Source organism: Squalius cephalus, assembly GCF_949319135.1.
Source record: "Squalius cephalus genome assembly, chromosome: 8".
Taxonomy (NCBI): domain Eukaryota; kingdom Metazoa; phylum Chordata; class Actinopteri; order Cypriniformes; family Leuciscidae; genus Squalius; species Squalius cephalus.
Genome location: NC_137129.1, coordinates 40038968 through 40053648, shown reverse-complemented (window position 1 = coordinate 40053648; position 14681 = coordinate 40038968). Strand labels below are relative to the sequence as shown.

Below are 14681 nucleotides of genomic sequence, written 5' to 3'. Positions count from 1 at the left end.
TTATGCTGGGATGTAAATACTCGGCTGTCTCATCCACCCTCTATTTTTCTTTTTTGTTTTGTTTTGCTGCTTCTTTCTAAAACATTGTCTTGAGAAACACACACACAATGTAACTGGATTGTCTTTGTTGTTTTTAATTTAAACAATCATTGTAAACAATCACAGGATGTGCTCAACATTCAGTTTCAAATAAATTAAACATTTAATAAATATTTATCAGCACAGATTTTCAGTGTTGTACAAATAAAAGTACAGACACATAAATATTACATTTATAAATATCAGCGTTGTACAAACAAGAAAGCATCAACATTTACATTCAATAAGTTAAAACGTACAGACTCTTAAATAATAAATTATCATTCCCTGAATCGAATACTGCGATGGTCAATAAATTAGTTCTTGTCTGAGGTCCAGGGGCCGGGTCTCTTGCTGTCTTTCCCCCGGTGTCCGCCCTTCCTGTTGCTCATGTAGTTGATGGCTCTGCATGTGTCGATCATGACCCTGGTGTAGTTGAACAGGATGGAGTGGACGGCGGCCTTGCGTGTCCATGCGGATCTGACCGACAGAGGAGCGCTGGAGATCGGGTCCACCTGTCCTTCACCCACCTGGAGCTGGAGGTGGAAAGAAACGTTAAATACGTGTAAATACGAGTAAATGCATTTGCTTATTGTAAAGTGTTACTAAAACCTCGACTTTTATCAGTCATTTCAAAACTGTAAACTGTAAATGATGTCTAAAGTAACATCCAGGCCTCTTGGATAGGATGTTGAGTCTGTGTGTTTACCTGGCTGTTAATGGCCTCCAGCAGTCGTTTGGTCCCGTGTTTGATGTCGTTCACCAGGGTTGAGGTCAGATTTTCCTTCTCGATGTAGTTCCAGTTCTCTTTATACCACGTCAGGACACTGTAAATGCGCCCCAGACACCTTTCCTGAAACATTCATGAGGGGAGATTCTTCAGAAAATCATGTAAAATACATGTTTGGCATGTAAATGGATATGACAATGTTGATATGTTTAGTCTTTGTGGAATAGATCTGCTACGCTAATACACACTGCTGTGAGCAAGTAAGACGGGTTATTCATGTATGCTATATTGTACAGCGTACATGAATTGCCCGTAGCAGATCTATACAGGTGGAGCTGGGGGAGGGTTTCTGAAGCTGCACTGCTAAGGCAAATGCTGACCAATAACTGAAGGTTGAGCAGCGAGCTCATTGGCTACTGATACAGCAGCAACCAATCAGATTGAGTTAAGGACCGATCGGCCTGCGTCATCTGGAGTTTCATGACAGAACTTTATTTATTACATGTGCTGAATAAAAAGATCTGACCAGCATCTTAACTTTTGACTGCATTTAGTTTGTGTAACGATATCAACTCGATTTTGTACGTTACTGTTTCACAAGGTGGCGATTTTGCATTGTGATTTTTCGGAAAGGTACAGTTTTTAGAAGAAATCAAAGTTTAATTAGTGTGGCTTATGCTGATTTTATGAATTAGATCATACTGAAATGCCAAAATGTAAAATAGTTACGAATTGCCATGAGAGTGTGTTGAACGATAATGACCGTTTTTGTAGGGAAGGTTAGATCAGCTTTGTATATGTTTGTAATAAAGCTACTCAGATCATGAAAATCTGTTTTAGAAAAGAAAAATTCAATTTTTAATTCCGTTATTTTAAAAAATCTCCTCTTTTAATGCCATTATAGCCAATCATAAATGTTTGTGGAAAAATTCTGTTCTATAAAATACTTGGCTTGATCGTAATGATGATGGACTCATTACTAATGCCATCAAGGTAACACAAAGTACCAGTCAAACTTTTGAACGCATCTATTCATTTATTATCCACAGTTATAACCAAAACTATGAAATAACACACTGTAAAAATTGTTATGGTTGATAAGTTATGACAACAGATGTTTTTTACATCGCTTTAACTTATTAAAGTTAAGCAATTTTCAACTTTTTATAAGTTAAACAAGATTCAACTCATTTTTAAAGTCAGTTTAACATAATTTAAGTTGAAAATACTTACAAATTTAAGGTAGTAAGTTATTTTTTTATATTTTTTTTTACAGTGGGCTCATATAAATACTGGGATTATATTGTGGCTAAAAAAAAGGAGACATTCTAGCAAATTAAAGTTAAATGTTCCTAAATCTGAAAAAGAAAAAGTATTTACAAAGAATTTAAAAAAAAAAGTAAGATTGTTAGAAACTACTTTTTGGTTGTTATTATTATTATTATTATAAAATTCTTTAAAATAATGCTAGGGGACAGAACAGTTTCCCTAATGAAAGAATCAGCCCTGATAAATCAAGCATGATAATGTTCTTACTGTGCTGAAGTTTCTGGACAGACAGCCGTCAGAAGGTTTGAGGAGAGGCGTGCTGGTCCTGACTCCTTCATACTCCGTCATATTCTCAGTTTCTCTGAAATCTCTCTCAAACTGCGGGTGGAAGAACACAAAGTTAGGTAAAGACAGTCAGCAGTGCAACACACCTTTGTTTAATTCTGTATTCTAAAGCACCTGTTCGTCTCGAAGCGTCTTCACGTCCTTGTGTAGATCTTTTGCCATCAGATGCCATTTCTGCCGGTCGTTCAGAAGACTCTTCACATCCACGTCCTGAACCTCATCTCCAGAAGTTTCAGATAATTCCCCCATGCTGCTGTACGCAGGCACTGCGTCCACGAGACGCATGAACACTGCCAGTGTGGCAGACAGGAAGAGCGCTGTGTCTGCAGAGAAAAGTGAGAGAGAGAAAGTGAGAAAAGATGTTTGACAGCACATGAGGACGTCCGTTCGGGCTAACGCTTCCACTTACTCAGAGCTGACGGCATAGTGATTGCGAAAGTTTGTGTGATGTCTTCAAGCAAACTCGGGAGACTTCTCAACAACACTTCTCAAGTGGTTTTTATACACAGGCTTCAGGAGTTTCCACATTTTAACCCGCCTTTTAAACAGATTTTTCATCATTTTGGGGAAAATCTGCCTTTATTCTGATTTTCATAAATGCACATTTTTATTTTTACTTTTCCCCCCTCTAAACTTATAGGTTTCCACAAGTTTTTTTTTTTAAATGATTGAGACAAGGCTTAGGTTTTGATACTTTTAATGTGATTTAATTTTTTATTTTTCTGAATATCTGTATAGGTACAGAGACCTGGACAATGGGGCATGTTGTCGCAATGATAACCTCACTGTAATAATAATATTGACACTCACTGAAGAAAAAAATAAGTTGTACTTTTTAAATACAATTCACTTGGTTGTTTTAGTCATTTCAACTCAAATGACATTAAACTGACTTTACACTGACTAAAAAAAAAATTTGAATCTTTTATAACTTATTTTGATGAGTTAAAGCAATTCACAAACATATGTTGTCATAACTTATTGATCATATAATTTTTCACAGTGCTGATATAAGAATTTTTAAAATGCACAATTTTGAATGACTAATTAAGATCTATTATGCATTACAAGCTATTAAAAATTTGGGAATCCATAAAGTGACACAAATTATAATAATAAAGTGACTATTTTGAACAAACAACTGTTAGAGAAATCAAGCATTTGTGACTAAACGTCTTAGTTACTGAGATACAGACACTGTGACAACTTGCCCCAGGCTCTGCTCATCCTCTCTTAAATACATCAAGCTGCTTGATTGGAATCGATGGTTCCATGAAGAACCTTTAAAGGATTAGTTCACTTTCAAAAAAATGTTTTGCTGATAATTTACTCACCCCGATGTCATCCAAGATATCCATGTCTTTCTTTCTTCAGTCGTAAAGAAATGAAGGTTTTTGAGGAAAACATTCCAGGATTTTTCTACACAGAATGGACTTCAATGGCAACCAACTATACCAATGTTCAAAGAAGGTTCAAATGTCCGTCTCAATGCAGCTTCAAAGTCTCGACACGATCCCAGTCGAGAAATAAGGGTCTTATCTAGGGTGATGACGCAATGCGTGGCACATCTCAGAGATGGTACACGACGAGCATTTGTGGTTACAAAGTATATATTTAGAAAATGGCCGATCGTTTCGCTAGGTAAGACCCATATTTCTCGACTGGGATCGTGTCGAGACTTTGAAGCTGCATTGAGAAGGACATTTGAACCTTCTTTGAACATTGGTATAGTTGGTTGCCATTGAAGTCCATTAAATGGAGAAAATTCCTGGAATGTTTTCCTCAAAAACCTTTATTTCTTTTCGACTGAAGAAAGAAAGACATGGATATCTTGGATGACATCGGGGTGAGTAAATTATCAGCAAAACATTTTTTTTGAAAGTGAACTAATCCTTTAACATCCATGGAATCTTTCCATTCCACAAAAGGTTCTTTAGAGTGGAAAAAGATTCTTTAGTTTTATTCAAGATGTTCTTCACACTAAGAAAAAAAAATACTCTTTTAAGAACTGATCACTGAATAGTTCTTTGGGGAGCCAAAAATGCTTCTTATCACATCGCTGAAAAATAAAAAAAAATTGGAACCTTTTATTTTTTAAAAGTGTATCTTAATTCCTGGTTGTTTTTTTAAGTTTGCAGCTGTATGTCCTAATTTATGTCATCCAACAGCTGAGTTTGAATTATTATTTATATTATATAGTTTCAGATTCTCTTAGTTTCTTTTATTGTAATTTTAAGGAAGCGAGTATCCATCACAAATGAATGCGTTTGCAAATAAAAGAAATGAAAGTAAACAGTAGCGTGTGTGTCTCGGTCTTTTCCTTCTTTCTTTCTTTCTTCTTCCTTCTTCATTTTGAATTCTGCTTTTTTTAAGTGATCTCATTCTGTAATCTATTGGTTGTATATATTAGTTTAATGTGGTGGGGTTTGATTGGGCCTCGAGTCGGTGAGACCGCACGCCTCCGGTTAATATGCATGATGATAGTGGCTTGTGAAACAGAGGATTCCCCTTCAGAAGGAGGGAAAAATGGTGTGAAGCTGAGGAGATGTTAAGACTGAGTGTGGGGGATGATATTTCAAGTAATGGTGGAAGTTTCCTGGGTTTGCTTCAGCAAGAGGGGACAAAAAAATATGCCCTACTTTTATTAAATAAAGTCTTATTTCTGGGTCTGTGGGGTTTTGTCAAATTTTAAATAGGTTGGATATTTGCTTTGTTAAACTTGAAACTATACTTTTTTTTTATACAGTTTCCCAATATTTGTATGGGGCCAGTTAAGCTTTTATTTGTATTATTTTCAGTTTTCATTTTAATTTTAGTTTAAGTTTTAGTCATTTTGTTTGTACTATGTTTTTATTTTATTTTAATATTTCTATATAGCTTTATTTTTCATCTTATTTCAGTACATTGAAACATTCCTCATTTTCATGAAATATTTTTTCTCTAATATTTATATTTTATTCAACTTTTTTTCAATTACTGAAATGATTTAACAGTTAGTTGACATTATTGATGTATATATTTATACTATATATCTATATATGAAGAGTTCAGATGCAAAAGCCTCTAAGTGCCATCTGAAATTTTCTTCTAGAATGATCATTTTTATCAAGCTCGTATATTTAAGTTCAGTAATTTCACTTAAATGGCAATGAAAATTACCTATTAATAGTCATTTAAGTGAAATTACTGAACTTAAATATACGAGCTTGATAAAAATGATCATTCTAGAAGAAAATTTCAGATGGCACTTAGAGGCTTTTGCATCTGAACTCTTTATATATCTGTGTGTGTGTGTGTGTATATATATATATATATATATATATATATATATATATATATATATATATATATATATATATAATAAATATTATATAATTTTTTATATATATATATATATAAATAAATATTATATAATTTTTTTATTATTATTATTTGTTTTTTAACTTGTCTCTCAGGTAATATTCCTTGTACCATTTCCTGTGTTGCCATTTTACTGTGTTTATTTCCATCATTGGAGCCATTATCAGTGGGTGGTAATAGATGAGAAATGTGCCGTTTTGTACTATCATGCAGTGAACATTTCTTTTCATAGTTTGTTTACCACAGTAGTAAAAGCGGCCTACAACGGAAACCACTTTTTCATGTTGTTGAGGTGTGATCAGTGATTCTGCAGAGATAACACGGGTCTTTGCATTACGATAATTCCACGAATGTTTGTGTTATCAACGGATGAAACGTTAAAAGTGTTTCTTTTCTGAGAATCACTATCAGAATATTCTCCCTTGACCTTGCATTCCACACACCCAATTTATCGGGTGCTGGATCTGAAAATGAATTCAGTTTATATAATGACTTAAACAGATCTTCAGATGTGGAGATTTTGCTCTTACACTTGATATTGTTTTTCCAAGTCCTGATAAAAATACTAGCTTATGCAGCATAAACTTCCCTCGCTTGTTGGTGCTGGTTTGATGTCGTTCACTAACGAAACCAAACTGGTGGCGCTGGTTGACCAACCTGGTTGACCAACTTAAAGAGCAACAGGATCTTGTTGGTTAAGATGATTATCTCTTGTGGTCTTGATGGTTTAGAAGGTTGGGGAGGCAAGTTGTTGTACAAGCCTGGCACATCCAAAACGCAACATACACTGGAGAGAGAATGAGTAATACCTATTTATTGAGGTTATTTCCCTCAAAATCTGAGACGTTCTTTGCCCTCTTAGGAGTCGGCATTTGTTGTGAGGTTGCTGTGAACTCAAACAAAAGGGTTTTCACAGAAATGCTTATGAAACTATAGATGTGCACTAGAGATATTTTCACATTTATGCTAAGACCTTTTTCCACAGAAATTCAGCATCTGATATGTGATTGTGTGGGTGTTTTTTGAGATGCTTTTTGGTTTCCGAAACTCTGGGTTTTTTATTACTGCCATACATTGGTGATCATTGACAACACCGAATGTAACAAGGCAAGAGTGCCATGCCACCACCACAAACAGCACTGAGCAACTTTAGATTTTCCGGCTTGAGCAAATACCAGCTTCATCCTGCCTCCATGAGTTATGTGTCAAAGAGCCTGATCTCTTCCGGTGCTGAAGAAACAGTTTAAAGGTCAAGCCACGATGTCTAAGTTTTGCTGAGCTAAGCATTTTCTCTATTTATTGCCACAGCAGAAACTCACTGTCACTTTCACTCATATTCATGCTGCATTTTACATCTGCATGTCATCCATACAGGGTAGTGCAATCGGTGCTCATTCATTCTGCTGAAAGGGATAGTTCACCCTAAATTATCAATGTTTATTTGTGAATAAAAGCCTAAATTCAATCGGTTCATCAAGCGATCAAGTCTTTTCAGAAAATGTTTAATTCAGTCACTTTAATGAACTTTCTGAAGTGTCAAAGAATCAGTTTCGTGAACTGTCAATGGAGGGTCAGAAAAGCTCTCAGATTTCATCAAAAAGATCTTCATTTGTGTTCCGAAGATGAATGAAAGACTTATGGGTTTGGAACGACATGAGGATGAGTAATTAAAGGTGGGGTAGGTAGGAATTGTCTAAAAAACTTCTTTTTCAAATTTGTTTAAACTTTATGTATATATCAATACATAATTAAAATGTAAGTACTCTGAAAAAGAAAGTATACAAATCGAGTGTATGTAGACCTCTCACGACTGTTTTAAAGATAGCTCATTATTTCCATTAACTCCACCCTCTCCCTTCTGGGCTCCTTCCAAAGCCACGCCCCCAAAACACATGAACGCGCGACTCCGACCGCTGAGCTGGAGGACGCATTATTTGAGGAAGGAGCACAGTGCATGTAGTGACATCATGTCAGAATCACATGTAACTAAAAAATCTAACTTTATCATTATGAATATAAACAAATAAGATATTTTAGTACTCACTATCAAGCTAGCATATCGATATTGGTAAAGTTTAAAATATATTATTTTTGATTCGCTAACGAGCTAGTTATAACTATAAGGCAAAGCTAAAAACAGGTTGCATTGATACACGTTTTTCCATTTCCATCAGTTACACTGTGATGAAGATGAATTTCGTGTAAGATTCATAACATATATGGTGTTCTGCATGTAAGAGTTTCCATGATGAAAGCATTGTTGACTCTGATGAGGACTACACTCCAGAGACAAGTACCGCATCGTCAGCTCGAGGACAACTAGCTGTTAAACATGTATTTTGTTATGTAAAGTTAAATTTTGCACAATTTAACACGACAGCTATCAACTTGAGCTAGGCCTATTGATTATTTATCGTCTCTACTATGGCTCGCTAAGTAATGTTATGTTAGCTATATTAGGTAGCTACGTGTGCTAGTGATACATGCTTCATGAAAACATAAACAAAAAAAATATGTATAATCAAATTACAAAAAGAAAGATTACCTGTCCAGCAGAAATAAAGCCATCAAGGAGTCACTTTTCAGCCCCTTGAGGTCCCTCAGTTCTCGCCATCGCTGGAAAGCCACGCCGATATGACTCGCGCTTTATTTCTTTGTTTATCCAAAGACTTTTTGTTCATTGCCTTTTCTAGTACTGTCTTCTTTTTTTGCCTTGTTTGCCTTCGCTAACTGCATATGCCGGTAATGTGAATTTTGAATGCTCTTTCTCTGCCATTATTTTGCTATTCCTAGGTTCCGTGCCTCTTGAACTCCTCAAATCAAACGGGTGTGCGCATGTGGGCAGATCCTGTAGCAACAGGGTGGTTGCCATGGTTGCGAGAGAGAGTGACAGTCACCTAAGCCAATCCTTTGTTTCGTCCCAAATGGAAATAATGAGCTGTGTTTAAAGCAGATTAAACGGTCTAGAGTCACTTGATTTTTATACTCTTTTTTTAAGAGTACTTACATTTTAATTATGTATTGATATATAAAGAAAGTTTAAACAAATTTGGAAAAAAGTTTTTTAAGACAAATCCTACCTACCCCACCTTTAATGACAGAATTTTCAGTGAATTTTGTGAATTTTTGGGTGAACTATCCCTTTAATGAGGACTAGCCTACAGCTAGCAAGATGTGAGATGATTGAGGAATCGGACATTTGTAGTCCTATATAACAAAGTTTTTAGCAACGTACAAAAAACAAACAAAACAGTGGCTTCTAAATTCACATTTGAGGTTTGTTGTTGTAGAACTAAATGTGACAGACTTTTTACTCGTAATTCCAAAAGCCATTACTGAGAGAACCAAAATGTTGCAAAACAGCACTGTTAGCACTGTTAAAATTTTACATAAATATGTTGAAACGTTTATTTTTTCGTCTTACGTTTCATCAAACATTTCAAACAGCATATAACCGCCAAAAAAAAAAAAAAAAAAAGAGCATTTTCACAGGGCAAGAAAAGTATTCGCGCGCAGTAAAGGAGGTAACCATAGCAACAGCAGATCAACCGTTGGAGCGCTTGCCTCACAGTGTTGCCAGATTGGGCGGGTAAAAAAGGGTTTGGGCGGGTGGACAAAATTTGGGCTGGTTTGTGGTCAGTTCGGCGGTTTTTAAACATCTACATTTTAAAGTCTATAGACTATAAACTACCAATTATAATTGGTTAAAAAAATAAACTAAAGTGTGCATGTAGTCCATAAAATCAGTCATCATGACTGTAGGCTACACACAAGCCCATGCAGAGTCAGCGAGTAACCCCAGAGTGCAGTCTGGACGATGGGGCGGGGCGACACTTTTAGGCGGGGCGACACGTGTCGCTCCGCCCACACCCGATTTTATTGGTTTATAATACAGCAATCTAATTGGCGTAGACGCTTGAGGCATGAGCATGCGCATTCCTTTATGTACGAGTCTATGGTAGGAGTTTATGAATGATCTACGACTACGACGCTGTTTGGCCATACTACAGAAATATTAAGTGATGATAACCATGGGGATTTCCGATTTCAGTAGCCTAATGATCAATTGGATAATATTTTGCTGAATTTACGAATCAAGTTAGATGAAGTTACTGTCAAAATGTATTCGTATAGCGCTCAATTCACATCGTCTCAAAGCAGCTTTACAAAAAATCATATTGTAAGCTTTAGGCTAATATTGAGCAGTTTTAGGGCTAGGCAATATCACGAAATATGTTGCTGATAAATTACTGTTTGAAATTTAGATCTTATATTTATTAATTTACCCTGCAGATAAGTCAGTGCCACTTTTAGTGAGCAATAATCATGACATCATGAAATTACTGGCATATAGGCTATCAAAGGAGAGATCATTTCTATAGGCTGATATAGGCTAGACAATATTTTTCCACATGTCATGCAGGGCTCCGGAATTTCAAATCATTCGTAAATGCTTCTTCGTTTTTCCATTAGGATCAGTGAATAAACACAAACTCGGGATTTTACACAAATGATGATAATTCACTGTATTTCAGTAGCCTAAAACATCGGATAAATCCGAAAGTTTGTTTTATTTTATTTTAAAGCAAAACCACAGTGACAAATAAGACAATAATAGGCTAGCCTACCAAATAGTATACAAGCCCAGATCGATATAATAAATCTGTTTTAGTAAATACATATTTATTTATTTATTTATTTTCACATTTCAGCACTACACGGTTTTAATTCTATTGTAGCCAACGCACACAACCCAATGGCCTGATGTCACATTAGGATCAGTGAATAAACACAAACTCGGGATTTTACACAAATGATGATAATTCACTGTATTTCAGTAAAACATCGGATAAATCCGAAAGTTTGTTTTATTTTATTTTAAAGCAAAACCACAGTGACAAATAGGCCTAAGACAATAATAGGCTATAGCCTACCAAATAGTATACAAGCCCAGATCGATATAATAAATCTGTTTTAGTAAATACATATTTATTTATTTATTTATTTTCACATTTCAGCACTACACGGTTTTAATTCTATTGTAGCCAACGCACAAAACCCAATGGCCTGATGTCACAGTAACAGATAGTCGAATTGTAGCCTACGGTCGACACTTATAGAAAACATGAATCTTTAAAACTATAACATAGGGATTTTACAGAACCAACAGGCCCGCATTTTATTAACAAAGAAACGTGAGTTTGCCATTAAACATTTTATTTGCACTGTAGCCTAACGCACGCATTGGACAACATCTCGCTAAAAAAATGACAACAAAAAACGGTCGTGCTTTAAAAATTAAAATCAGCTGCTTTTACATTCTTACAGTGAATTATCATCCTTTGGGTAAAATCCCGAGTTTGTAAAACATCTCCTTGAAGTAGGCCTGCGTTCGTTTTTAAACAATAACTTCATCCATTCTGTTTCTTAAGTACAATAAAACATTAGCCAATAGATCTTAACTAAAATTACCATGGTAAACCGACAACATATAGCCTACGATTAAAGTTAGCATTTAATATTTCTTTAATACGGCCAAATCATTCATAAAATCGTACTTAAAGGAATGCGCATGCTCAGACCTGAATCGTCTACACACCAATAAGATTGCGGTATTATAAACCAATTAAATTGGGTGTGGGCGGAGCGACACGTGTCGCCCCGCCTAAAAGTGTCGCCCCGCCCCATCGTCCAGACTGCACTCTGGGGTACTACGAGTCAGCTGGCATTGGTGTTGACGTCACCAACGAGCACGCACTTTTAGCCAATCAGCGATCAGCAGGCAGACGCGATTTAGCGCGATAAGTTGTAACTGTAGCTATATTCAAAGTGATCGCTATAATGCCAAAGTGACATAGCCTACTAATACAGTAAGTTGTATCTACAGTAGTGAGCAACTCTATAAACGTACATGTGGTGGGACTACTGGGAGATATCGATGGTGACTATAACTCTGAGAGGAGAGCACAGTTGAATGACTTGATTTAAAATCAAATATGGGACGACTCCTGTCCATGGTCATGTGCACACTAGCCTAACCTGACATCTGCAACTTTTACACCATCCAGACTGCACTCTACTCGACCCTGACAGCTGCTGAAAAAGGTTTGAATCAACGATGAATCCGTTTTGACTGCTAAATTCTGCATAATGTTCTGCAATGTGTACATCCGAGGGTTAAAATCATCGGTTCATTTCATGATTGCCGTTTTGACAGTGTTCACCTGGACATTTTAGTCATATGGCTAATTCTCCTTAATTATTGCCCTGTTTTGATCTGTTTTCTTGGAAAACGTATTTATTTTTTATTTTATTTTATCATCGTTATTTTGTTTTAAGGAAATACAAATTGTGCTTATCAACCTTGAATGACATGGTAATGAAATTATATCACATTATTTTGGCAGTAAAAGTTTGGGCGGTTTTTCTCTTATAGTGGGCGGGTTTTGGTGAGCTTTTGGGCTGGAAATCACCGTCCCAATCTGGCAACACTGCTTTTTGGATCAGTATCTGACTGGTACATCGATAAACCATAAGTATGCTGTTATTTTAGGCTAATTTTAAATCTAAAAAGTGTAAAACATGTTTAAGATAACTAACTTTGGACGTGAAAAGACGATTTGGGCTCTGCCTACTGAAGGTCGATGTTCACTGGCCGAGCCAGATCACTAATCGCAAAGGGCTGGACAAGACCAGCGTGGGGAAAATACGACATTTTGCTAAATATTTTGCCAAATCTTTAGGGCAAGATTGGGGAGATTTTCTCTGGTTTTTGGTGGCTTCCCCTCAGATCTGCTCCACAGAGAAAATTCGGTGGATTCTCCCTCCCTGAGAGTATATTAGTAAATATCTAGGTTTGGCTGGTGGGTAATTGACTTTCAAATTAAATTTACCACAATTTCTTTCTTTCTTTCTTTCTTTATTCCAAGAACTTTAATTCTGGAACTTCTTTATTCCATTATTTCTTTGTGACTACAAAACTATATGTATAATGTAAATGATGGCATACTTACGGAAAGTTTTGGTACGGTTTTGTATGCTATTTTAGATTTAATGCAGAGAATGGATTCTTCTGTTTGTTTGAACATTTTACCTTCTGAGTCCGAATAAACAGAAGTTCTCTAAAGCAACCACTAGATGCCAGTAAAACGTTTCTTAACAGTAATGTCCAGTTGAGCTTCCAGATTGTTTTAAACATAATTACACTTATTATGCTTTTTAAAGTTTAAAACCTGACTTTAATTTTACCTTTGACCTTTTGTTGGTCCTGGAACAATATTTTTGTCACAACATCAACCATTAACTACTACTAAAATCAGCTCTAAGCAAAATCCGTCTGATTCATGGCAAAGATGCTGACCCGGAACATTCTCTGTGCGTTGGTACCAAAACTCCTCTCCTCTCCTTTACTTTTTCTGAGTTCTGGAGGTTGTGTTCTGTTCGAGAGCCATGGGCATTCTTCAATATTTAATCAAGGGTGTGTTTGAAGATCTCTGTCTGTGTGTGAGAGCAGTAACTGGAGAGGAGACGGTTTAAGATGAAAGGCTTTCTTCACTCTCTTATTCTCAGTCTTGCTTCCACACACGCAGACGTCTCAGCATCACACAGGCCTCCCACAGTTTGTTCGCTGACTGAGGCATGTTTCGCATGAAACTAGAGCACTTTCTCAATCTAGTAAGTTCTAATGTGATTGGATGACTTCACACAGCTTCCAAGAGCGAAGGCCCATGGGGTTTTTCTTCAGTCTGTCTGGGGAAAAAAAGTTGTGTTTACCCAGGATGAAATCTTTCGAGGATGAAATGGTTCCTGGATTTGCCAAGGTTAGTGACATCAAATCACTGAAAGATAAGTTTTGTATGAAACATTTTGTGATCAATAAACTAGATATACATGATCAGAACTATATCTTACTTAACTATTCTCCATGTTTGTACTAACATAACCTATTTAAATATATATAAAATATATCAGATGTGAGGGATTGCTGAGAACATCGTCATACTTTTATTGACAAAAAGACGCATTTAACAATATCATTAGCTGTAAAAGTACATAATATAGTAAAAATGTTCCCTGTAAATTTTAAGCTAACTTAAAAAAAAAAAAATTGTAGGATATATTATAGTTAAAAATGATGTGCCGTATTGTAAAAATTACAATATTTTATATTGTATGGACAGTTGATATGAATTTTCACTGTTTTCATGAAAAAATATTTTAATATTTTAAAAATAAGTACTTATAAAGTAGAAGAAAATTTTTTTTTTTTTTTGAGGAATATCATGGAATAGGCAAACTATATTCTAGACATTAAAATATATATGTGTCCTTTTCAAATATATAAATTTGAACCTAAAGTTTCTTTTTCAGGTCCATTTGTCATATGGTAAGGTAACTTACACTTTTTCCATTTACAGTAATTTGTGATGATGTTTTACATTGTAGATCGCAGCGGTCTCCTCCCATCAGGACTCTGAACACACACCGTGTAACAGCGTGGCATTAAACGGCCCTGCCATCACACACTCGGAGCTCGTGTCATTAGATCACATGATTTCAGTGCTGAGGAGATGTGTAAATACTTCAGCGGAGGGATTACACTGAGTGTTTTTAATCATGATAAGCGTTTTCTAACAATAGACTCTGTGTCTGAATGCAGTCGAACATAACAACAGAATAACATGCAGATTATTCTCCCATAAGGGACATTGATTTTGTTAACAAATAAGTTCTTGATTAGATGCGTACATGCCATCAAAAAGTGAAGTGTGTAATTTGTGTACCACAAACAGAATCGCAAAAATGATTGTTTCCCAAAGAATCCTAATGGGATCAAATGCAAATCCGATAAAATTACTCTATAATAGGATATATTGTAGGAGAAATATTAAAAGTATAT

General features: G+C 35.8%; 1 protein-coding gene across 1 annotated transcript; it reads right to left on the bottom strand.

Moving 5' to 3' along the window:
• Nucleotides 1-27: 27 nt before the first annotated feature.
• Nucleotides 28-3253, bottom strand: il6 (interleukin 6 (interferon, beta 2)). Its single transcript, XM_079878359.1, has 4 exons — nucleotides 2537-3253; nucleotides 2345-2455; nucleotides 788-931; nucleotides 28-614 (listed from the first exon to the last, which is right to left on the bottom strand). Exons 1-4 carry the CDS (start codon nucleotides 2795-2797, stop codon nucleotides 396-398), a joined length of 735 nt encoding a protein of 244 aa, XP_079734485.1. The 5' UTR covers nucleotides 2798-3253; the 3' UTR covers nucleotides 28-395.
• Between the last annotated feature and the right edge of the window lie 11428 nt (nucleotides 3254-14681).